The following is a 25,935-nucleotide window of genomic DNA, read 5'->3' as shown; positions in this document are numbered from 1 at the left end:
AATCCGCAACATTCTATTGGGAATAACTTTGGCGCCGGTTGAGGAATCTGCCTGTAATTTTCCTTAAATTTGCCTTGCTGCGCTCCTTCCCTGAAAGTTTGGGGGGGATTCGTCAAGCGGGGGCCGAGATAAAAGGGGGGTCCCAAAACGTGTTTTCCCCATGTTCATTTCCATAGGGCGGTTGGACTCACTTTTAGCCTGAACGGCTGAATGGATTTCCACAAAACTTGGCAAAATTGTTGGGACTTGTAGCCCGATGTGCCTTTGCTATGTCTCAAGATATGTGCTCCAGTGGATTTTGAGTAATTTAGGTTAAAAAAATATATATATATCTGGGCGGAGCCTAACCACACATCTGATCTGATTGGCTGTCAGCACTTCATCCAAGATGTGTTGGCAGCCATCTTGGGACCAATATACATGATAGCACCTCATTAAAAAGCATTGTAGTTAATAGAGGGTTTTAGGACTTTAGTTACATTATAAATTATTTATTGATGGTACCATACTCATTTTAGGAATTGTGGTGTGTTCTAAGGTGATTTTACCATGTGTAAAAGCCTTCTGCTGTGATATCATGAATCATGTTTGAAAGAAAACTAATATCTCATGATTTTCCCACAGTGGTTTGGAAGGGGATCTATAAGCTAAACTGAAAGCATATTTTCTGTAAATTGACATTATCTTTCTCAGCCATGTGAGAATGAAGTCTGACATTCTCAGTAAAACATGTACATCCAACAAGGACAGAGACTGTCAGTTGATTCCTTTGTGTTCTACTGCAGCCTCCTAGAGTGTGCAAAAGAACAACTAGAGCGCTAACAGTCCTACTTATTACAAAGGTATAGCACACCTGAAGCCATCGTGATGGGAATAAAGTGGTAACTCTTAAAACATTTAATTTAAAAAGGAACAAAATGAGGGGGTATATTATGCCATAGAAAGTATTATTAGTGCTGCAGAAAGAAAAATGAGGGCACATTTTGAGTGACTTCTCAAATCCTCTTCTATTTCATTAAACAATTCTGACATGCAGTCTCCCAAGATGGCCACCAGAGACAAAAGAGCCCAAATGTAGCCAAAATATCACCCCGATTTAGCCCAAGTATTGGCCAATGACAGAATTTCCCACAGTGTTCTAAAGAACAACTAGAGCGCTAACAGACCTACTTATTACAAAGGTATGGCACACCTGAAGCCATCTTGATTGGAATAAAGTGGTAACTCTTAAAACATTTAATTTAAAAAGGAACAAAATGAGGAGGTACATTTTGCCATAGAAAGTATGATTAGTGCTGCAGAAAGAAAAATTAGGGCACATTTTGAGTGACTTCTCAAATCCTCTTCAATTTCATTAAAACATTCTGACATACAGTCTCCCAAGATGGCCACCAGAGACAAAAGAGCCTAAATGTAGCCCAAATATCACCCAGATGTAGCCCAAGTATAGCCCAATGACAGAATGTCTCAGAGTGTTCTAAAGAACAACTAGAGTGCTAACAGTCTTACTTATGACAAAAGTATGGCACACCAGAAGCCATCTTGATTGGAATGAAGTGGTAAGTCTGAAAACATTTAATTTAAAAAGGAACACAATGAGGGGGTTCATTTTGCCATAGAAAGTATGATTAGTGCTTCAGAAAGAAAAATTAGGGATCATTTTGAGTGACTTCTCAAATCCTCTTCTGTTTCATTAAAAAAATTCTGACACGCAGACTGAAACATGCACTTTGAATACCAGCAGCAGACTTCCCTGGTGAGCAGTAGCTTTACTACAGTGATCTAATGAGCAACTAGAGTGCTAACATTCAGAATTTATGGCAAATGTGTGACACATCTGAATGCCTTCTTGATGGAACCAAAGTAAACAAGCATTGAAAATGCAATAGATCTCGCCCTCGTTTAAGTTAAAGCCATTCTGTTTGTAATGAGGTGGCTTTTTAGCTTTGCTTTTATTAGTGTTTTTTAAACTTTCATGTAAATAACATGCATATCTGTGAGCATATATGTATATGCATGCATTCATTTATATTTGTATTTATATAGATATACAGATTATATATGTTTATATATGTATGTATGTGTATATATATGTATACATACACATACATATATATAAATGCATATGCATATATATGCATATATATATGTGTATATGTGTGTGTGTAGAGAGAGGTAGAGGTAGAGGTGTAGAGGTAGAGAGGTAGCGGTAGAGAGGTAGAGACTAGTAGAGGGAGAAGTAGAGAGAGGTAGAGAGTGAGTAATAGGGAGTAGAGAGTGAGTAGTAGAGAGTAGTAGAGAACAGTAGAGAGAGTAGCAGAGAGTGAGTAGTAGAGAGTAGTAGAGTGAATAGTAGAGTGAGTAGTAGAGTGTAGTAGAGAGTGAGTAGTAGAGAGTAGTAGAGAGTAGTAGAGAGTAAGTAGTAGAGTGAGTAGTAGAGAGTGAGTAGTAGAGAGTAGTAAAGAGTGAGTAGTAGAGAGTAGTAGAGAGTGAGTAGTAGAGAGTGAGTAGTAGAGAGTGAGTAGTAGAGAGTGAGTAGTAGAGAGTGAGTAGTAGAGAGTGAGTAGTAGAGAGTGAGTAGTAGAGAGTAGTAGAGAGTAGTAGAGAGTAGTAGAGAGTAGTAGAGGGAGTAGTAGAGGGAGTAGTAGAGGGAGTAGTAGAGGGAGTAGTAGAGAGAGAAGTAGAGAGTGAGAAGTAGAGAGTGAGAAGTAGAGAGTGAGAAGTAGAGAGTGAGAAGTAGAGAGTGAGAAGTAGAGAGTGAGAAGTAGAGAGTGAGAAGTAGAGAGTGAGAAGTAGAGAGTGAGAAGTAGAGAGTGAGAAGTAGAGAGTGAGAAGTAGAGAGTGAGTAGTAGAGAGTGAGTAGTAAAGAGTGAGTAGTAAAGAGTGAGTAGTAGTCAGTGAGCAGTAGAGAGAGAGTAGTAGAGTAGTAGAGAATGAGTAGTAGAGAGTGAGTATTTGAGAGTAGTGGAATAGGAGTGAGTAAGTAGTAGAGAGTAGTGGAGAATATTCCAAAGTTTGGCACAGCACCACTTGCACAATAAGTCCAATCAAATCATATCACTTAGAGTCCTTATTGAAGCGCTGAATCTTGGTGTATATTCAAATGCTTTTATTTTCCTTAAGTTTATGTACCACAGCCAGCCGAAAAGTTTCGTTCTGTACAACAGAACTTCTTCAGGGCGTTCTTATTTCCTTCAAGTTATGTCGGTATCCTGTTGTCATATAACTAGATATTTCTTCCAAATGTTAGACGAGACATAGGTACATTCTTATTCAAAGTGACTAGGTATCAATTTTACCCACACAATTCGGGCAGACTTGAGTAGTTTATAGCATCCTCAAAGTCAGTCTTTCAAAAATTCCAAAGTATAGGACATGATAATCCAAATCCAAATGTTTCTCAAGAAAAGTCATTTTCAATCGTTCGGAATATCGGTGTTTGGGCAGATATGACCCAGGGACCCCCAGTATGCAAGGGGAATTAGTCCCCCCTCTGCCAACGCGCCAGTGGCCTGCGTTGCAAAGAGGTGTAAAATGGGGCATAGCCTCATTACACCTCTGTGCAATGCAGCCCCCTGGCGCATACTGGAGGTTCCAGGTGGGCTAGTTGGCCCACATGCAAGGGGAATTAGTTCCCCCTCTTCAAACATGCACGGGGGCTGCGTTGCAGAGAGGTGTAAAAAGGGGCGTGGCTTCATTACACCTCTCTGCAATGCAGTCCCCTGGCGCATACTGGAGATTCCTGGTGGGCTTTCAGGCATTATATAGTTAGGAATTAGCATTTAAAAAAACCTATTAAATTCACTGAAAAAAACATAGGTTTGACACCAGTTATAGTTAGCTGGAAATTTTACTGACATAAAACCATTGAAATTCCCACGTTATAGTTAGTTGGACTCACTATAACTTGCGCGCCTGCAATGCACTGCTGATGCCGTCACATATTACATCACTCATGTATGTATGTATGTATGTATGTATTGGCATACTTGTATAGCGCAATGGTTGTCACCCGACGGGCATCCTGGCGCTTAGACTGTTATAACACATACATGATGTTTCCAGCTGCCGATCCATTTACATTATTCTAGGGAAAAGGTATGTTTTTAAGGCTTTCTTAAAGGAAGGGAGGTCACCCAAACCCCTCAAACCCAACGGAAGGGAGTTCCACAGTCTCGCTGCGGTGAACCTGAAAGACCGACCATCCATCCGGGACCTCAGAATCTGGGGCACTACTACCAACTAAGCCGAGGCCGAACGGAGTGATCTGGACGGGGTGTACCAGGAGAACAAGTCCTGCAATGGAGACGGACCTTGTCCATGAAGAGCCCTGAATACCAAGCACAAAGCTTTAAAGTCAATCCGCTGAGGACTGGCAGCCAGTGAAGGTCCCTGAGTGCCGTGGCAGAAGAATCAGAACGTCGGCGCGAAAGTGCGAGTTTGGTGGCGAAATTCTGTACGCGCTGCAATTTTCCCACCAAGGTCGCAGGCGACCCCAGTAGTAGCACGTTACAGTAGTCAAGCCTACTTAAAATTATGCTCCGCACTACCTCTGGTCTAACCTGCACAGGGAGCATGGGTAGAATCTTCCACAACGAACAAAGCAGTGCCATACAAGTGGCCACCGTTTTATTCACGGATACGTCTAGCTGCACGTTAATAGCACTACATTACCGCCCTTGTTGGATGGTTTACACACTATGGTTTGATCTTTTTTCAAATCCGCAATCGCTTTTCTTTGGTCCTCTGTCATATTCGGTTTAACCTTCGGTCTCCTTTGTTTGTTTCTCTACTTCAGAAGATCACATCGGTGAACCCATCGGCATGACTGGACAAAATCTGGATCTGGGTTTAAAGGGACTGCCTGGATTCACTTGTATGATCCCAGCCCTGCTAATTTCTAGCGCTGTCGACGGCATCAATGTTGCCGGATTACCTTCCTCCGCTAGATCCTCCATCACTGCCAGGGTCTCAATATCTCCTGCAGTTAGTTTGTCTGTTTGGTCCAAATTAGTTACATTCGGGCTTGGTCTCAGGTTATCCTTTCCTTTAAAGTACTTAATCAATTTTAGTTTTCTCCCAAATTTGAATAAGTCAATACGAGTTTGTGTGTACTCGGATGCCTTAGTTGGGCAGAAGCTAAGTCCCAGTTGCAAAACTTCCTCTTCCACAGGCTTTAATTTTCTTGGTGTTAAGTTCACAACTGTAAGGACTTCAGTCGCCATGTCTACTTCTTGTTCCATTGTTTTTTGCTCCGCGTCACTCGTGGAGAGGCGGTATTGTCGCTTGCTCCATCCGCCCCTTCTTGTCCGACGTTTCCTTTCTTTTTTCTTTGTGGAGGTTTCTCTGGTGCCTTCGTTCCCCGTGTTTCTCAAATCACCTGAAACTCTTCTAAAAAAGGAACCGGGACAGAGGTTGCAGAGGTTGCTGTCTGAGTCACTCCAGAAGCTCCCCCTTCCATTTCTTCTTCACTCTGTTCTATATCAGTGACTTCGGATTCTGAGGTTTCTGGACATTCAGCTGTTATCTTGTTTTTTTTGTTCAATAGTTGCTTCCTTGGTTGATCGTATTTTTTGGCAAAGGTCAATATGCGACCCTGAAGATAATACCTCTCTTCCCTTTCAAATTTGTCTTGCTTCCTTTGTTTGCTTTTTTGCTCATATGCCTTAAGACGTTTTTTCATCGCCTTCCGTAATGACTCCTGATTCTGTATGTCTGTGCTGCTTGCGATTAGAGTTCCTAACTCCGCAATGCCCTTTAATGCCTGGTCTCTATCACACCACGCTAATTTGATTAGAATTTGCAGCATTACTTTCGAAGGCGCCGCAGTGTTTTCCGCCCATTCCTTTAACAACAGTGGGTAGGGATTCTCGTATGCTGGGACCGTATAAATCCTTAGTCTCCGGGGCACACGTTCAACCTCTACATAGTTTTGTAGAGAGATTGCCTCCCACCACTTCCGAATTTCGCGTTCACACAATCTTTTTAGTTTGCCAAATTGTTCCTTCAAAAGGGTTAATCCAGAGCTGGCTGCGCGAGCCCCTCCGCTCTGCTCTCCCTGTCGTTGTGTGCTTCTGTTACTTCTTCGGAAAATCTCTGTGGCTGCCTCCCGGCGCTCCTCCTCATTAAACATACTTTGATTGAGCTAAATTGCTCCGTACAGATGCACTCCGTTCCTTCAGTCTGCCAAGTTTGTTTAGTAAGTGCCCTTTCACCGTTAAACGCGTGTTGTTTAAGTCGCCGCTTTTCGATTCTTCATGCGTGCTTGCACCTCTCACTAAAAGCAATGCTTCCGCGATTGGATGACGCTTAAGGAAAGCCGCGATGACACAATGTTGCAATCAATGATTTGCTTACTCGGCGGTGAAGAGGAAAAAATGCAAAGCTCCAATGTCTTTCAAAGGTGTCGGCCATTACTTAACATGCAAAATTTAAAGCAGTAAAGTAAATGTTCATACATAGCATACATCAGCTATTGTAATTACTGGCAATGTATAATTATATATATATATATATATATATATATATATATATATATATATATATATATATATATATATATATATATATATATATATATATATATATAGAATGCAGCCAAATTGACGTGCAACAGAAATAATGTGCAACGAAAATAAATTAATTGAAATAATTGGAAATTATAATGCCCTGAATGGGCTAGTAACTGACTATATATATATATATATATATATATATATATGTATATGTATATATATTTCATCAACAAAACAGTCCGGTGATATATATATTTAGTCGACAAAACAGTCCGGTGATATATATATTTAATCAACAAAACAGTCCGGGGACGACTATCTCACAGCTGGTGCACGCGGCGGCGGACTCACCCTGAAATGTATCCACCACCAAAACAATGTACGCTGCAGTCTCCCAGATTGAGTTCATTATAAAGATTTATTTTAGGGCATTGCCTGCTCCAACTACACTTACGCGTTTCGACCAGCAGGTCTTGGTCACGGCGTTGAAGGTTCAACACCGTAACCATAGAGTGATGTCATCAGTGATGTCACTGACCATGTCATGAATGATGTAATATGTGACATCAGCAGTGGATTGCGGGCGCGCAAGTTATAGTTAGCAGAACGAACTATAACGGAGGAATTTCAATGGTTTTGTATGAGTGAAATGTCCAATTAACTATAACAGCCCTGAAACCTATGGTTTTTTTCAGTGAATTTCTAAGGTTTTTAAATGCTAATTCCCAACTATAACATGTCTAAAACCTATGTTTTTTTCAGTATATATATATATATATATATATATATATATATATATATATATATATATATATATATATATATATATATATATATATATATATTATTTTTTTAAATAAAGATTGATGATAATGATGAAAGCAGCAGTGCTTTTCCTAATCCATATTCTCCAGCATAAAAGTAATTGCACACATTAGATATAAAGAGTGTTCCGGTATAATAAAGAGAACTTATTCAGAATAGCTGATTCAAAGCAATGTATGTCAAGATGAATAGCATCCTGCATTTTGCTATGTTTAAGAAAACAAATATATCACTGGATGGTAAACCTGGAGCTTGTGTGGCTAGAGAAAAGAGAACTGCTGCAGATTTATTTAGAAATACACTGATCGTAGAAATTTGTAAAGCAGCAACCTGGAGATAAGTACATACAAATATGAAGACCCATTACCTAACTTCTGGCTCACAGATGGGTGTGCAAGGAGGTCACGTATTCATATCTAATCTTGTTAAGCTGTTCATTTCCAGCTACATTTCTTTTCTGTTTAATTTCCCTTCCTCATAACTTTTCATGACACTCAACAAAGGTTACATGACTTAGAAAAAAGGGCTTAGACCTTTGTAATCCTGATCCTGCATTTTAGGAATCTTTGTTGAATTAATAACAACCATCCCTGCTCCAGAGGTACCAGCAGATCAGACCTCTATAAATGGAGACTGTACTATAGCTAGCACGTGCAGTGTAAGCTTCAAGATTGAGTGGAGTTCAGCTGCTTGGGGATGTGCTCTTTGGTATGGCTTAGTCTGTATCTAACCTTCAAGTCAAAGAGCAGGTTTTTGTCTGTGCAGGTGGCCTGAAGGATGAATAGAACATATTGTAAAGTGTGTGTTCCAGATGTTTTCTTACCTAACTTACAGGTTTTGGCAAACGTTTTCCGGGATTTCACACCGAGGAAGTAACATTATTATTTTATGAATATCCAAGATCTTATGACTAAGAAGTGTGATTAAAAGAAAGTAACATGTTCTTATAATCGCAATGTATTTACACTTGTGTAATCCTTCTGAGTGGTATGAATAGCTGAGAGACCTCTAATCTGTGACATGCAACATCTGAGCTGCAGTGCTTTTATTATGATACAACGTTTCTAGAAATATTCTTTATTTGCTTTTTAATTAACCACAGTGGCAGCAGCATCACTTACTTAGTTACGTGAATACCTTCTCTGTCTTCACTCACAGCAGTATTATCCTTGATGTGCAATTCATTTTCAGACTTTTTAGTTTTTTATGTGAGTGGTGCTTGGGCAAATGTGTTTTTAAAGAAGAATAATGCATTATTCCTCAAACTTCAAAAACTAGCAATCAATTTAAAATACAAATAAAGACAAAAAACCATACCTCTTCGACTTTGGAATTGGGAAACCAGGCTCAAGCCCCGTGTTGGCTCAACATCCTGCGATTGTGGGCAAATCATCTAATCTTCCTGTGCCTATAAAAAAATTATCTGACCTAGTGTAATGTAATCTGGTACTCAAGTAAAGTGCTCTAATGCCCTTGGGCCTAGTCCGCGCTATATGAAAACTGCAACAAAAAAGAGACAATTTACCATCCTGAATAACATCAGATTGCATTTTCAGAAACTTTTCATCCTGGGGGTCTCCCACAGATTCAGTTTTTCTGACTTACTGCTTTGACATGCGAGCCATATGCAGTTGCAATATAGAACTACAAATATAGGCAGATTAAGCAGGCACAGCCGATGCAGGTAAAACTGTGGGGGGCCAGGGCCAAGCAGGGGGCGAGATGCAACTAGATAGCAAAAATAGAATAAAATAAATAAATAAACCCCTTACCTTGTGCTCGCCTCATCGGCGAGTTGGTGAGCGCAAGTTAAGTGGCTTTATTTATTTTATTTTTTAAGTGGTCGATACCTGTTTCAGGTATTCTGACTGATTTGTCAGTATACTTCTCCAGGACCAAAAGAAGATATATTCAGTGAAAAGTGTTACCTACAACTGAGTACACTGTTAAAACATTGGTCATCGTAGGAAATCGGATTATTAGGCTTTCTGGAGAGAGGCCACATTCTTGATATGAATTATCACTGAACGTCCTCAAAACCCAAAAATCTGTCTCCTACCTGGCTTCTCTTGCAGGGGAGAACACCGATCCCCTTTGTAGAGAGCTTTTTGGCACCTGGACAGGTGGGAAAATTAGCTAAGCAAGACCAGCGTGTCCACCCTCAGGCGAGCACTACCCCTGAACTGGGCTACTTAAAGTGGCTGCAACTTTTTAGAAGTGTCTATCTTTGTGATGGCAAATTTACAATCTCTGGGATAGGGTAATGCTAATTTCCCACAGGAAGTGGTGATATATGGGGCGTAGTGACCCCCCCGGGTAAGTGACCCTTTGGCTACTACCCTACACTCTTCTAACACCCCTAAATTGAGTATTTAGGGGGAGCCCTGGCACCAGGAGATCCTGCTGACCAAAAGAAGAAGGACAGAAGAGCCGCGAATAGCAAGAACTGTGGAAGAAGCAACTGACTTGGTGCCAACCCTGCTGGCCTGTCTGTTTTTCCCAACAGTTGCGCCAAAGTCGACTCATCCTGCAAACTGCTGTGCCTCCAAAAGCCTGTGAGGACTGCCATCACTTCTGCCAACACTCAGGAACTCCAGTGGAGCGGATTCCCTGCCCCCAGCAGGCACCCAAGGAGACCTGAGAGGACTCCGGATAGCCAAAACCTGACACCGGAATGCACCACTGCACTTGTGCTGTCCAGACCGAGCTGAAGTGGGTCAACTGTGGCAGTGTGGTCCCCTGTCCCTTCATTGACAAAGCCTACCTTGGACTTGCTCCCTGTGTACTTCCCGACGCTGCCTGCAGCCTCTGAATGCAGGCCCCCGGTACCGCGAGTGCTCCTGGTGATGAAAATCTGACACCGGAGGACACCTTTCCACCTGTTGCCCCTAGCCGTGGAGAAGAGGACCAAAGGTGTTCCCAAGCATCGTGAGACATGAGCCCCCCCTTGTGGTTCAGACCAACTGGCTTCCCAGTCCAAGCCTCGAGGCTCTTTCGACTGGACCGAACCCCATAAAATAACATTGGGCATTCAACGATGAAAAGTACCTCTGCGCCCAGCTGCCCCAGTGCCCTCCTGAGGTGACCTGTTGGTGCTGCCTTGGACCTTGCCCCATACTCACCTTAATTAAGTCCAGGAGAGAGGTCTTGTAAGTCGCTGTACTGTAGCTGAATGCCGTACTTGTTTTTCCTCCAACAGGATAACATTGGCACTTCTGAAAAAAGGCACTGTCAACTTTTTAAATGCAAAAGTATATCTCTTGAAAAACGTACTTAACTGGTCGTATTGATTCTGGTGCCTAAACATATATAAAGATTTTTGTTATTTTTAGATATTGGTGTGTGTCTACGTATTGAGTTGCGTGCATCATTTATTGACTATTGTGTGTATTTGCAGATGTCTAAAAATCCTCTCTGATAAGCCTAAGGCTACTCGACCACACTACCCCCTAAAAGTGCGCCTTTGGATTGCTAGACTAAGCTCCTGTTCACTAGTAAAGAAATAACGGGACTCTATGCACGGTGTACCTCTTTTTGTTATACCATATAAAGAGTCCGCCTCCTACAGTTATCAAGTGGCATTTTCCTATTCCTCCTGGGATTACTTGTATATTTTTGTTTTCTCTTTTAGGAAAAGATTTGTATTAATTTCTGTATTTCAGTAGGTCTTCAGACTTCCGGTCTAGGTTCCAAAGATGCCATTCCAAGATTCTGGAAGGCTCTCCACTCCTGTATTTCAGATCCACAGCAAAATGTTTGGTCAGAACCGGTTCTGCTCCAACAGCAGCAACTTCCTTTTGCTCTCCCCAGGCACTGGGGAGTATTTTCTGGAAAGCAACCTACCCAGTTACAACTGGCTCACTGGTTTCCTTCTAGGCCACCACAGAGCCTTTGTTTGCAGGATATTCTGCACTCTCCGGTCTGATTGGCCATTCCACTGGGCAGACGGGCTTCTGTGGCAGAACCTGGTCCCTTCTTTCCTTTGGGGAATCAGCAAGAGGTTAGCACCACTAGTCCTCAGAGCAGTGTTTAACTTTGGAGATTAAAGACAGAGCTTGCGACAAGTGCCTCTCGGGATGATTTAAATCCTCGAATGCAGTTTAAGAAAGTATTTGACTAGAAAAAGCTCTCAGCTGGAAGTGGGTCAAGAATGGCAATTTAAATGATAAAACTATTGTGTTAATGGTGATAAGCCCAAGGTGAATCAAACTAAATTCACCTCTCTTCCTCCACCAAAGGCTTTGAGCAAATTGACTTAGTTCATGTTCCAGAGAGGGGCTACCTTTCACTACAAAGAAAAAACACTCCGTGCCCTGAATCCCCTCTTTTCATTTGCCTTGCAGTCAACTTGTCTAATGGCTGACACATTTACTTCCACCAACAATCAAAGGAAATCACCACTGCTGAGCTCTCATCTGTGCCTGCTTCCATGATTGCTTTAGCGCCACCGGTTTATGGAAGGTTCCTCGGGTTCACAATTGCATGGTGCTTGTGGAGCAAGTCACCTAGGGGTCTTTGAACTTATTTATTTTATTTGTTTATAAAGTTTTATATAGCGTGGACATGATCCTAGAGGGTATCACAGCGCTTTACATGAAGAGAAGTAGGGTATCCGTTGGACTTGTAAAATAGTCACATGTATGAATGTATGAATGAATGGAAATAGAGTAAAACGCTTGATCTAAAAAAAGTAGTCAGCAATAAGATGATCAAGCATCATAAAGAGTAGTTAGTAAGGTTACATTTCTATAGGCATAGGGATATTGTCTTAGGGTAAAAACTTCCACTGTAGAAAAGATTGTGCTACTTTTTTGAAGGAGGCGGTAGATATCCTTCCTTCATACTCTTACAGCTGTGAGCTGCCTCGTGTACCAACTGCTGGCTTCCCCATCCAAGGAGGGGTTAAAAGGATATAAGGTGTGAGTAGTAGGTCAGCCAAGATTGGCAAATACCTCTTGCCAAACCCACGCTCATCTGATTTTGAGGCAAGCTTTTTTTTGTATTATGTGTAACATAAATTACTGATATACATAATCGAAACCTAATTTTCCATGTAATGTATGAGTTATCTTTATGCTGCAAATTTGGTGTCTAAATTATTTATCCAATAGAGGTTAGTGAATTATAATTTTTTTATTTCATGTATTTTGAAAAAGAGGCTCTGCAGCCCAATCGGGGGGGGGGACCATGGCTAAGAGCCCATGGTAGCTTTTTATTCGTGATTGGAGAGAATACTTTCTTCACTTCTGCACCCCAAATTGGAACTTTGTGAAACGTATATACACAATTGGAGTTATCTAATGAAAGTGGGAAGATTAGGATAAAACATTCTATTCTAGGCAGAGGACATGTAGCTGATGCCTTGTCTAAAGTGCTCTTCTACTGCATGTGTCAAAATACCAGGCGTGCAAAACAATGGAGAGAAACACTAAAAATATGCATTTCTACGTGGATGTCCATGCCGTTATAAATAAGAAAAATAAGCTCTAAGTCCTGAATGGTTTGCCACTAGGGTACAGTCTGGTAGAACCTCAATCAAATGTTAAGGTTTCAGTGGAATTTAAGTAGATATATTGTTAATTTTTTAAATAAAATATAATACATTGAAAAAGCTTGTCCTTCATCTACCATGAGGTATTTGCTGCAAGATGTATTACGTAAATGAACTGTTAAGTTTGAGGAAAAACTAATTCAACAATGTGTTAACCTCAATTAATTCAGATAAGGAGTCAAAAATTAGATCCCCAAAATAGGAGAGGGGATATTCCAAAATGGCAATAATATAGTATGCATGAGAATTCATGTATGTTGAAGTCTGATCATAAAAATTGCGTATCAGTTCATGGAACGTGCAGAGTACACTGCCCCTGTCTCCATCCTTGGACGCTGTTTCCTGTAGAATTTCTACTTTTCGGAGGAGCTGGGATCTTTTCAAACTTCCTGGTTTGAATTTTATTTTTGATGCTTCAGAACAGTCACACAGTTGATTGTTCGTCGTAATGTGAATTCGCCCCTGTATCATAGCCCACACCTTACTCGTTCTCCTGGCCAGCCCGATATGTACCACTGCTCGTTGTAGCCTTACTTCCACTACACCGTATTACTGTTCACTGGCCCACTTCGTCCCAACCCCCACGCCCTTAACCTCGCACCCCTCCGTATTTAATTTTTGCTCCACATTCTTGCCCTAGTAGACGGCGCAGATAGAAGTCTGTTACAAACAATACTTGAATATCCTGTGCCCGAACGGCCTTCTAGAACTGATTATTTTACATGCAGCAACAAATGGAGGACTCCTGAAAAATGTATTTTACTTCACGGTTTTCTCTTTCAGAATGAAGATCGCTTGCGACAGGCGGTGGAACTGCTGGGTAAAGCTTCAAGACTCTTAGTGAGAGCACGCAGGTAGATTTTATTAAAATTATCTGAACTATTTGTTACAGATGTATTATTCATCCCGTGGTTAGCCCAAGACTTGTGTTAATTCAGTTCACCTGTAACGGAGAGGAGCGTTTCGATCGAGACTAGTGTTTTTTGTGTGTCACACTAGCGGCAGTCCATCTTTTTGTTTCTGGCCTATTTATGTTTTCAGATTAATTGTCGTTAACTAACTTCTGGGAGGCTATTGTGTATGTAACATCGCTGTGTAGAATGCAAGTGCACACATATCTAGGAGATTTAAAAATTCAGAAGAAAATTTTCATAACGGACCTTGATTTGAAGAAAGGATGTCCAGTAGGAAATAGGGTGACCAGATTCTCAAAACAAACAAGCATTTGCAATGCAATAGGTCTCGCATTAGGAAAGTTTGAGCTATTGGTATTGTAAATGACACATTTTTTATTTATGTTTTGTTTTTGAAAATAGCGAAATTATAGCTTTGTCATTTATAAAGCCAATAGTTTTAACTTTCGCAAATATGACACCTATAGCATTTGTAATGCAATATGTGTTGTATGTACGTGACTTGCATGTATTGATATTACAAATAACAATGGCTTTTAATTTTTTAAAATAATTAATACTTAAATAAAAGTCATAGTAATTTATAATGGCAATAGCTTAAACTTTAGTAAATAACTTTTGTGAAGATTATGTTAAGTGTATTTTATTGTGACGAAAATCCAAGAACAGAAGTGAAATATTAACATCTTTTTGTTACATTTGTAATAAAGCTTGAAACATTGAGAGAAAATATTTGAACCAGTTGTTGAATGGTTGCACAGATTGATGCTGTGGTGGCGCTGAGTGATGTTGTGATGGCGAACAAGTGATGCAGTGGCGTTCAGTGATGCTGTGGTAGCGCATAGTGCTGTTGTGGTGCCCCTGAGTGATGCTGTGGTGGTGCTGAGTGATGCTGTATGCTATGCTATGTTTTGTTTTGCTATCCTATGTTTTGTTTTGTTATTCTATGCTTTGTTTTGCTATCCTATGTTGTGTTTTGTTATGCTATGTTTTGCTATGCTATGCTAGGTTTTGCTATGTTTTGCTATGTTTTGCTATGTTTTGCTATGCTATGTTATGCTTTGCTATGTTTTGATATGATATGCTATGTTTTGCTATGATAGGCTATGTTTTGTTTTGTTATGCTATGCTATGTTTTGTTTTGTTTGGCTATGCTATGTTTTGTTGTGTTTGGCTACGCTTTATTATGTTTTGTGCTTTGTTTTGTTATGCGATGTTTTGTTATGTTATGCTATGTTTTGTTATGCTATGCTTTGTTGTGTTTTGCTATGTTTTGTTATGCTTTGTTTTGTTATGCTTTGTTTTGTTATGCTTTGTTTTGTTATGCTTTGTTTTGTTATGCTTTGTTTTGTTATGCTATGTTTTGCTATCCTATGCTTGTTTTTGTTATGCTATGCTATGCTGTGTTTTGTTATGCTATGCTATGCTGTATTTTGTTATGCTATGCTGTGTTTTGTTATGCTATGCTGGTGAGGGTGGGTGTGTGAGGGGATGTGAGGGTGAAGGGATGTGAGGGTGAAGGGATGTGAGGGTGAAGGGATGTGAGGGTGAAGGGATGTGAGGGTGAGGGGGGTGTGAGGGTGAAGGGATGTGAGGGTGAGGGGGGTGTGAGGGTGAGGGGTGTGGGGGTGTGAGGGGTTGTGAGTGTGTGCGAGGGTGTGTGAGGGTGAGGGGTATGGGGGTGTGAGGGTGTGTGTGTGATGGTGTGTGAGGGAGGGGCTGAGGGGATGTGAGGGTGAGGGTGTGTGAGGGTGAGGGAGGGTGAGGGTGGGTGAGGGGGTGTGAGGGTGTGTGAGGGTGAGGGGATGTGAGAGTGAGCAGGTGTGAGGGTGAGGGTGTGTGGGGGTGAGGGTGAGGGGGTGTGAGGGTGTGTGGAGGTAGGGGTGTGAGGGGGGGTGAGGGTGAGGGTGTGTGAGGGGGAGGGGGTGTGAGGGTGGGGGGGTGAGAGTGAGGGGGTTTGAGATTGAGGGGGTGTGGGGGTGAGGGTTGTTGTGAGGGGTTGTGGGGGAGAGGGGGGGGGTGAGGGTGAGGGTGAGTCGCGTACTTGTGCTGGTTTTCTTCTGGGATTAAGCCTCTCTTCATTAATATGCTGCCTGTGAGCCTGCTTTCAGCCTTGCCTAACGGGAGGGGCCTTGCTGTGTCTGAAGGTGACAATGGTAGTTCTTGAACCCTCAGGAACTCTGTGGGTTCCGACGTCAACATAATTCAGCACTCGGACCTTTCACCTCACAGACCCCACGCCAGACGCATGCTTTTTTAAACGACTCCAGCTAGATGCCCGCCTAGTTCAGTGCCTTAATGCAGGACGAGTTCGTCTTATGTTCGAAATAGACCCTCTCTTGTGCAGAATAACCGCTCACGCTTCTTTAACAAGTGGGGGTTGGTGTGATTCCTTCCCGCAATCACGGGCTGTCATTGAAAATTGGGTTACTCCCATACAGACAGACCTCGGCAAAGATAACAAGAACCAGCCACTTAAGTGTCTACATTCTGAAACAGCCCACTTCTCACTTGGTATATAGCTACAGCAGAGAAAGCATCGTTAACAAGCTCTTGGAATTTCTGTGGGGAGGGGGGGGGAAATGGGAGACAAAGTACGGCCGGCCGTGGGCAGCAACAGCAGGGGTGACTAATTAGGGGGAGGAGAAATGCCTGAGCAAACGGCAAGCTCGTGCACGGGCACATAAAAACAATGGCCTTGGGTAGTTTAGCTGAGACCAAACGAAAGGATGTACGCAACGCCTTCTCCTAAATGCCCCTGACCGTACATATCACACTCAAAGGGCAGCAAAGCGAAATCAGAACACACGTATTGAAACTGCTCTGGAGTTTCGCCACCACAACAACATCAGCAAAAACAAGCGCAGGGTAGTCACAAGACTATATTTTATTGGCTTGGCCCGCATTTTTATGTTAAAAGCAGTAAAAAAAAACATTCAATAACTTATTGAGCATTCGAAATCACCGCCGCAGCCCTGCTCCGTGTAAACCGGAAGTCAGGCACTTTTGGCCGAGACGGGGGCGGGGCCTGCAATCCAGCAGGAAGTTCCGCCCGCCGCCGCCGAGGAAGCAGTGAAGCCGGCCGACTCCGACCAGCGCTGCAGAGGAGACACGAAACACGCCGAAAGAGCCCGGTGAGTGGGAGGGGAGGGGAGGGGAGGGCCAGGGCTAATGTGAAGGCCTGTGTGTATGCGTGTGTGCGTGCGTGTGTGTGTGTGTGTGCATGTGTGTGCGCATGCGTGACTGTGTGTGATTGAGAGAATGCGAGGCAGTGGATAGTGTGCCTGTGTGTGCATGCGCGCGCCTGTGTGTGTGTGCGTGCATGCAGAGGGGTGGGGGCTGCCTGTGTCTGTGTGTGAGCGAGGGCTTGCGCCTGTGTGTGTGCGTGCGTGCATGCAGAGGGGTGGGGGCTGCCTGTGTCTGTGTGAGAGCCAGGGCTTGCACCGCGCATGCGCAGGTATCAGACTCGCGCTCCTGCGAGGAAAAACGCTCGTAACAGATTGGTGTCCTCATTCCCAACTCATTCCCCATACGGGCTACAAAAGGTCTGAAGCAGACACTCTCAATGCTCACGCATTGAGAGTAAGGTCTGCTCGACCTAAAAACGGGGACCAGTCATAGACATAGAAGTAGGACTACGGTTTGCAGTAACCTTTGACATAAAAGTAGCATTATTTGACAGCTGTCATAGACATAGAAAAGGGACAACAACGACAGCTCCCTCCACAGACCGAGATGAAGCATTACAGACAACAAATCCAAGGTCTTTTATTGGCACCCCTCTCCTTTACACAACAGCATTATTACTTCTGATTACATTTACACTTTTAAGGACTATAGCATATATTTGCCAAAAATCAATAAAACATCACAGGCTAGCAAATGCCTTTGCAAAATGAGCATGTGTGCGCATGCTCAACTAGAACAATGAAAAACAGGGACATTTCTGTGTTTACCTGGGACACTGTTTGAAAACGGGGACATTTGAGTCACTTGGAGAAAAGTGTCGGGACACGGGGACACTTCTCCAAAAACGGGGACCGTCCTGGGAAAACGGGGACGTCTGGTCACCTAGTAGGAAATAAACTTTTACCACCTTTTTTTGCCGTCAGCAGTTTAGAATTGCTTGAACTCTCTATTGCGCAAGTATGACCCGCTTAGCCTATAAACAGTGAAATATATTTTGTGGCCACAAGATGTCCATCTTGTGTCATGGAATGCACTTTCCGTTTAAAACTCGATGAAATGTAATGGCACTTGAAGAGTAATACTTAGACTTTCCGAGTCCTAGAAAATGTGTGTATCCTTTTTGCCTGAAGCGAACAGGAATTAGTAGTTTGTTACCCACCGTACTTTGAAATATATCGCACTTTATCCGAGGATCTTTTGTTATATGAGAAGTGCCGGATAACTACGTTGTCCAGCTTTACCTTCAAGCACAATTGTGTTTCACCAGGGTAATGTTTGCAAGGTTTTCGTACACTTGTTGGGTGGCAACAAGAGCTTGGATAAGGGCAGTATTAGAGGCATAGCATATATTATATGGTAAATTATTTTGTTATGATCTGTTATATAGTGAATGTTAAACGCGTTCTAACCCTGCGTTTGCATTTTGACCTCCAGGGATCTTCCTTGAAACATTTACGAAGGTCTGCTTCCAACTCGATGCCTTTTTCTACTTTAAAACTGTCAACGTAACCGGTGTTCCCGTTAACTAGTTATTAGTACATTTTATAAGCAGCCTCCCTGGCTGCGGGTTCTTGCAAGCCTTCTTCCCGTGCGCCTCTAAAATGATGGGTGTATCCTCATGATTAACATTTATCAGCTACATTTTGAGTAATTCTCCTCTGATCTCCCTACCGTGCTTATCCTGACAGTCATTGGCAGGATTACTTGTTTTGCCGAATTAATCTGTTAAAGTTTTTTAAATGTTATTCCTTTGGCATAATCTGCCATCTAGTGGTTCAATGAGGAATTGTCCGAAGTCTTATTCGAAAAAGCCTGATCTAGTCTCAGTATTGGCAACGCCTCGGGATATCCGTATTCACAGCCTTTGTTTGATGACATTGGCGATCATCACACAATGGCCCTTGATAACGGGCTTTTTGTCCCTTTGCACTGAATCTAGAATGACTCATGACAATTTTCCCGAGCAATGTTCGGAGGATCCTCGTTTCCCGAACTCGATAGGTGCATCATGCCCATAGCGACATTCTGAATCCCTGAGTGTCTAGCAGGGGTAGGCTCCAATCAGGGTGATATTAAAAATCTGAATGCGGATGACATGCATTATGCCATGAACCCCTCGTTGGCCATGTACTAGGGAATTACCCATGTAAGAGTAGGAAACAGCTAGGTATTTTTTTCTTTTCTTGGAATTCGTACTTTTGTCATATTGAATGGGAAAATCTTGAGCGGCCTTATACGCCTGCGAGGATTTGCATTTGTTTGTAGAAGACACATACTTTACCCCCCCCCTCCCCCTCCCCCGCTCCTCCCCCTTCAGTAATGTATCAGCTCATCTTGTAGGAACATTGTATTGCCATTCTGTGTCAACTTGGGACAATGTGTGTCAGCAGTGCCAAAACCTAGCTCCAAGTGTTAAAGCCCTAATCGTGTACAGGTGCAAGCTATCGAAACTGGGTTAATATGTTAAAAATAGTGGTGAAGGTCTAGTTGTACCTGGGATTCTGAAATGGAATTCACATCCATACTTCACCAACGGTTCTGTAAAATGGCCTGGGCTCTCTGTATTTACATAATATGTAAATTAGCTTTTCGACAAGTTTTGTACATTTAAAAGCCACTGTGTTTGAAATGGTTTAATCACTTACCAGCATCGACTCCTAAAATGTGTGGCACACACAAAGCATAACATTATTTATTGGACCGAACTCTCCATAGGGTGGGCTCTGTGAATAGCAACGTGAAATGGTATCACTTACCTATATGTACTCTTAAGATGTTTTCCAGTTCACACAGAAGGAACACCTTTATTTAATGTACTCGTGCCAAACCTGCCTTAGTGTAGGCGCTATGATTAGCAACGGGGTCTACCTAAAAGTTGTTGTGATTGTTTACAGAGCACTTGCTACCTGTATAAGTACATCATATGCAGAAGGTTCGTGCACACCTTTAATTGTATTGTACAAATGAGCAGTGAAACTTGCACATTTAGTCCTGGGTGAAAAATGCATCCGTCTTAAGTGAGGAATACAAAAAAGTGATGGGGTGTTCTCTACTATCAAGGATGTATTGGTTAATCTGCCATTTCTAGTTATGTCGTCGGAAAATGTTGTACTCTTCATCTCATCTGCATTACGATCACCTTTGGGGTGACGTATACAAGATACTGAATACAGCGGGGAACGGGCGGTAGAGAACGCAAAACTACCTTTCCAACGAGCCTGGGAAAAATGAACAGCGGGGTGAAATTATGGAACGGACAAATAACTTTGCATCCAAGCAGGGGACAGAGAGCCTCTCATAACGATTCTCTACCGATAGCAATATACCCCAATGCACTTGGTGAAAATGTGAGGCGGGAGACACATTTTGTGGCCGTGCCCTGTGCTGAGGCCCTTTTTGCACATTGGTCCTGGTGCTAGTGGAAGCTATCACTGGGTCGTTTACTACTCCGTCAAGGACAAGTGGACCCCTTTACCTGGCTTGCATTTATTCTCATGGCTCCCTTGCCACCCAATTGAAACAAGTATTGTCTGTAATTTAAGAATGCAGAGTCTGTCTGATACGCAGAGCTCACAGTTGACAGAACTTTGCCTTTCAGCCAATCACACCGAATGTCACAGTTTCCGTGGACATTCATTGCTATAAATGCGTACATCTTGAGATGGGGAAAGTATTGTGAATTGCACTATAAAGTGCACTCTGAGCTATTTTTATCACAGGTTTTTCTGGGGAGATAGTCCTCGACCCTGTGTTTGGGAAGATGCTGGCAGGAATCTGGCTTTGAGTAGTGTTTATGCGGGCAGCAGGCAGTGCTCGTGGTAAAAGTGGATGGACCTGTGCTAGAAGTGGGCATGACCTCCTAAGAAAAGTTTTGGGGAGCTGCGCTTTTTTTCTCTTTCTAATGGTGTAGTCTTAGATTCGTGTATAATATTAGTAAACCTTTTTAACACAGGTGGCTTCAAAAGGTGCACAGATATGAAGCTATTGCCTATGTGCAAACTACAAAAAATATATTAATCAATAGTTATTTGCAAGGGTAATATTAAAATTGGAAAACCGTGACTGGACACTTAACTGGCTAAAATCTTTAAAAACATGGTATTCCCTCAGTCTGCTGGCTTACCCTTCCTCTCTGTTATTTCACACTTATCTGAAATCAAACCGTTTAATTATCCCAGCTCGTGATGAGTCTGGTTGGCTAAAATGCATGCTGTTCTGTCCATTCTGAACAGGTAGGTCCCTCAATGCTTTCAGAAACTTGTCCCACAGCACATCTTTTGTCTTTCCGACACCTAATAGCTAGGCCAGCCTTCTCTGGTTGATCAGAAAAGAGGAACAGTCCCATTAAATGTTCTATGTCCTGTCATATATATAGGCACAACTCACATCCTTGTATTATTTAAATCTTTCTAAAGTAACTTGCTCACGATTCAGCAAGCTCCTCCTTTTGAAAACCGGACATTAATACCACAGCATTAACAGCATTATTATTATTATATATATTTTTTTACATTTTATGGTATTCGCAGAGCATCTAGAAGTCTACTCCAGTAGTAGATTGCAAGGAGTAATTCAGTATGCCAAACTACTTCAAGTAGAATTAGCCCTTGGTGGAAAGTTCTGACGACTAAATATATGATGTTCAAATGTGCATTAACATACATCTTTTCCTTTGTGAAAATCGTCTCCTACACACCTATTTAATATGGAAACAGTCTCTTCCTTTTACCACAGACAGTACCTTTGCTCCAGCCAGTCACAGGAGTAGATTTGTGTGCAATTCCAGAGGGAGAGGAGGCAATTAACTGAAAATATATAGCCAAAACCTGTCTACTTGTAAGTGCAGTTCGCTGGGCCACACCCCGAGAATCCCTACTTCGTTGACTCTACACCAGTATTTCCAATAAGGAAATTCCATCTACAGTGTTATTATTGGTTGTGTTAAGGGGGCTCTTCAAAGATACTGTTCCGGAGTTTCCCTCCCTCTGTCATACTGAATCAGATTTTATTAGTTTTTGAAATAGTTTATCGAACCCGTATTATAAGGTGTCTAAGCCAGTCGTGGGTCGCAATACCGGGGGGGGGGAGTTGGGGGAGGGGGTGTTGGCATGGTGGTCCACGTAAGGGGGGGTGGGGTAAAAGGAAAAAATAATTTCCCGACCGGGTCCCGCGCCGCCTCTGCTCCTGCGATGGGTCCTGCATTTGGCGTTTTCCTGCACCTGAACAGGAACAGACGTGCTCCCTCCCCTCCTGTAAGCTAATCACAACGCTGCATTGGCAGCGTTGTGATTGGTGCGGACAGCGCCCAGCGGGGTGCCTGTAGGGAGGCCATTTTCTCTATGTAGGCTGCTTAGAGAAAATGTAGAGTGCGCATGACTGGAGGGATGATCAAACAGTCAGGGCCCACAAAAGTAGGCAAGCCACTCCTCCGGCCCTCCCTCCCCCAACCAGGCATACCCTCCCGCCCGCCCCCAACCAGACATACCCTGCCTTCTGCTTTCTCGCAGTGTGGTATTTAAAATACCATTTTATGTTTCTGCTTCTTGCACTACGAGAAAGCAGTGGGGTGACGCTCCTCTGCTCTAATGGAGGAGCCGCCCCTGGTCTAAGCGCTTTGCGTAATAGATATATGTACAGTAGATTAAACAGAACACAGGGAAGCAACAGAATTCTGTATATGCACTTTGGATCCACGAGTCTTAACACTAAATTCAAGGTGTACATGATTTAGCAGATATTTGACATTCAAACATTGAAGTTAGCTGCGTATAATCATTGTTCTAAATTGAAGGGCAAAGTTTAACATGAATGCAGAAGCCAAGTAATAGCTGAATTTAGGGAAATGAAATATAGAAGTTTAAATGATAATTTTCCCTGAATTCCTTTTCCAGATTGGTTAGACAGTATGCACCAAGAGCGTTTTTAAGATCTATTTCACCCTCTTACCGATCTTGACACCCTGCCGTGGTTTTCTTGTAGCATAAAATATGTTTACAACTCTTTGTGGTCTACTCCATTACAGACTTCTGTGAAATCATTATTAAGGCTTTATATGATATTACTCTGACATGTAGCCAACTTAGATTAACTTTTTGTTGTACCTTTAGTAATTCTGTTTTTTTTATTTTTCAAAACAGGTTAGATGAAGCTGCGGTTTCCCTCCACAAGGAAAAAAGCATGTATAAAGAAATAGAAAACTACCCAACATGCTTTAAGGTAACAGCTAGAATTTGCATACAGGGTAGACCTTTTGGCTTTGCTTGGTTTACATTACCCTATGTTTTTGAGTTAATATGTTGTGTTTGTGGTTGAAACATATCTTGTCATGGAGTAATGCAATGCGTGTCTATCCGGCAATCACATTAAATGCCCTGTTACATATGTGTTAGGTCAGTCTGGATAGTGAGTGATCGCTCTGGCACAGACGTAATGAACCTACTGTACAGAGCAGCTACTTGTTTGCCTTTTCAAAAAAATCCTATATCCCCATGTAGTGGAGCAGTCATCCTGAACAGTGGTGACGGATATCCCGTCCACCGAAATATAAATCTCATTATATCCTATGGAATTTATATTTCGGCAGACGGGATATCCATCACGGATGTGACAAAGTAACTTTTTCACCAAGATCAAAATCGGGCCCTATTTTCCATATGTTTTTTAAAAAAAATGTGAACTAAAATCCTAATTCATGGACTGCATTTAAAACAGCGGTGGAAACTCATACTGGCACAGTAGGCTTCGTAGAAAGGTTGGTTGTAATGCATACTTGCTCCCACAGAGTTGTTATAGGAACCCTTTCCTCATGCCGCGGACTAAACCTAGAAAATGTTTCCACCAAGAGGAATCTCTAAGATCTCGTTGTCCTTTTTGTGTGTCAGTTGGGTGTCCATGAAGATTCACCCCAAGTAATGTAGTGGTCTGGTGGGTCCAAATGAAGCGCATTTGCATTTTCGGAAATCTGAAGACATTCTTTTCTTACCTGCCAACTCTGAGTCTCTGCTGCAGGTTGTGACATGCAAGGAACTCGCGTAATGTATATCATCTCACTGCACTCACGGGGGAAAACCAGCACATATTGTGTCACGTCCCCCTGGCTAGTGTTCTTTTTGTTGATCTCTTTGTCTGGACATGGCTGATGTGTGTGAAAAGTAACATCTTTCCAGTTTATAGTTAGTAACGCCAATTCAAGTTTTGATTGTAATGCAGTCGCTTCTTTTACTGCTGTTGTGGCCAAATGGGTTTCAACCCTTCATCAAAATGATGTCTAACTTTCCTTATCTTAGTGAAGGAAAAAGCCTGTCTTTCTGTCTCTCAGTGGAAGACATGATGAGTGAGTTAGATTTGAGAAGACTGTTTGACTTCCTTTTCCATTGATGAAATGTTTTAGATTATGGAGTGCATCATAGAGGAGCCTCTGAATTATAGCCCAGTTGAAAGGGAGTGAAATCTAGCACTTAAAATTGTATTTTTCCCTGAAATCCTTTCTTAGGCAGCTTTCACTAAATACATATTCATTTTAAGATCTGTTGCCCTCTACTTTTACCTACCCGAATTTGACACCTCTTTTTTTAATTTATTTTTTATTTTAATCAGTTTCCTGCTGCATAAATAACTCGGTATATAACATCATGAGGATTGCAGAACGTGTCCTTACTTTTGATAACAGAAAAGAAATACTGCATTCTGAAAGATTTTACTTGAAAGATATATCATTTCCTATGCAACCTCTTTACTGCTTGTGCCTGTCTGCTCCAAGGATGGCATGCCTCATTGGTCCAAAACAGGCTCTTCAGTTATTCTTTGGCGGCCTACTCACATCTGTAATTTTATGAAGGAAGTAACAAATTAAGACCAAGCAAGAACTCACTCTGTGCAGTTGTGTTGCAGTCCTGGTCTTAAGGAGTTATTTAGAGTTTGGCAGATTTGAGAGATCTTTCAAAAACTGGCCCACATCCTGTCCACTCTGTTCTAGAATGCATACATGGCTATACGTTTTAAATGGGCCGACGTGATCTGGGAACCCCCCGTATTGTTTAAACACAAATGTCATTATGGGTTTTGTATCCTACATGGGGCTAGAGTCCCCCACTCGCAGTGTGACTTGCAATTATAGATACTCCACCTATAAAATGCAAAGTTGTGGCCATTATACTTCATCTACTTCTTTTAGTATGTTTTAATGTGTGCCCTGCCATTACTTTAGGGTACAGTGTGGTGGCTTGACAGTTCTAGAAAGAAAGATGGTGTTCTGAATACAGGTTATACTTGGGGCATCTTTTGTACGGGTTTCAAGCACATGCCGTCTTGAATGAGATTACTAGTTCCTCCTTGTGTGTTACTGTGGTGATATAATTATTCATCTGACACACTTTTTAGCCCAGATCTAGCTTTAAAGTGGCAGCGATGTATGTGTGAATGGGACAGTAATGTGGCCTGCGCTGCAGTCTTCTTTACTGTTCCAGGGATCCAGCCCAATCTTAAGATGAAGAGGCAGTGAGTTGTAGAGCCTAGGTCAATAGACTGAAACACCTCTGCCCCAGGCTTCGTTCAATCAGCCTTAAAGTTCTCAGCTATATTGGGCCTTAATCGTTTCCAAAAACGGAGTGCCCCTCCCATGAGACATTTGAGAACAATATACAACTTGACATTTTCTATCCAGTGGCAGGAGTGTCTGGCTAAACAAACTTAGATCTTGATGAACACTGCAAGACTTGCTGTTAGGGTATGGATCACATGCAGTCTGCTTTTTAAGATTTCTGTAAGACCTGCATATGTAATTTTCCTAGCCCTAGGCACAGGGCTTATTAGAGGGTGTCCAACATAGTTCAGGAAGGACTAACTCTTCTCATATTTTCAGTCTATCCACAGAAGATACATTTACTTAGAAAATAATCTACATAGACAGGGGTTTCCTTTAAGTATCTGGTAAGGATCCAGC

The 25,935-nt window shown here is 42.2% G+C and overlaps 1 protein-coding gene across 1 annotated transcript in view; it reads left to right on the top strand.

The window, feature by feature from the left end:
* Positions 1-25,935, top strand: part of NAPG (NSF attachment protein gamma) — a 161,914-nt gene that overhangs the window by 73,259 nt on the left and 62,720 nt on the right. Inside the window, exons 8-9 of the mRNA XM_086964936.1 lie at positions 13,675-13,745; positions 23,132-23,210. Coding sequence (XP_086821062.1) covers positions 13,675-13,745; positions 23,132-23,210 — 150 coding nt within the window. The remainder of the gene's footprint in view (positions 1-13,674; positions 13,746-23,131; positions 23,211-25,935) is intronic.

Source organism: Lissotriton vulgaris, chromosome 4_1 (assembly GCF_964263255.1).
Source record: "Lissotriton vulgaris chromosome 4_1, aLisVul1.2, whole genome shotgun sequence".
Lineage (NCBI taxonomy): Eukaryota > Metazoa > Chordata > Amphibia > Caudata > Salamandridae > Lissotriton > Lissotriton vulgaris.
The sequence above is the reverse complement of the archived record's forward strand: the minus strand, read 5'-3'. Positions and strand labels throughout refer to the sequence as shown.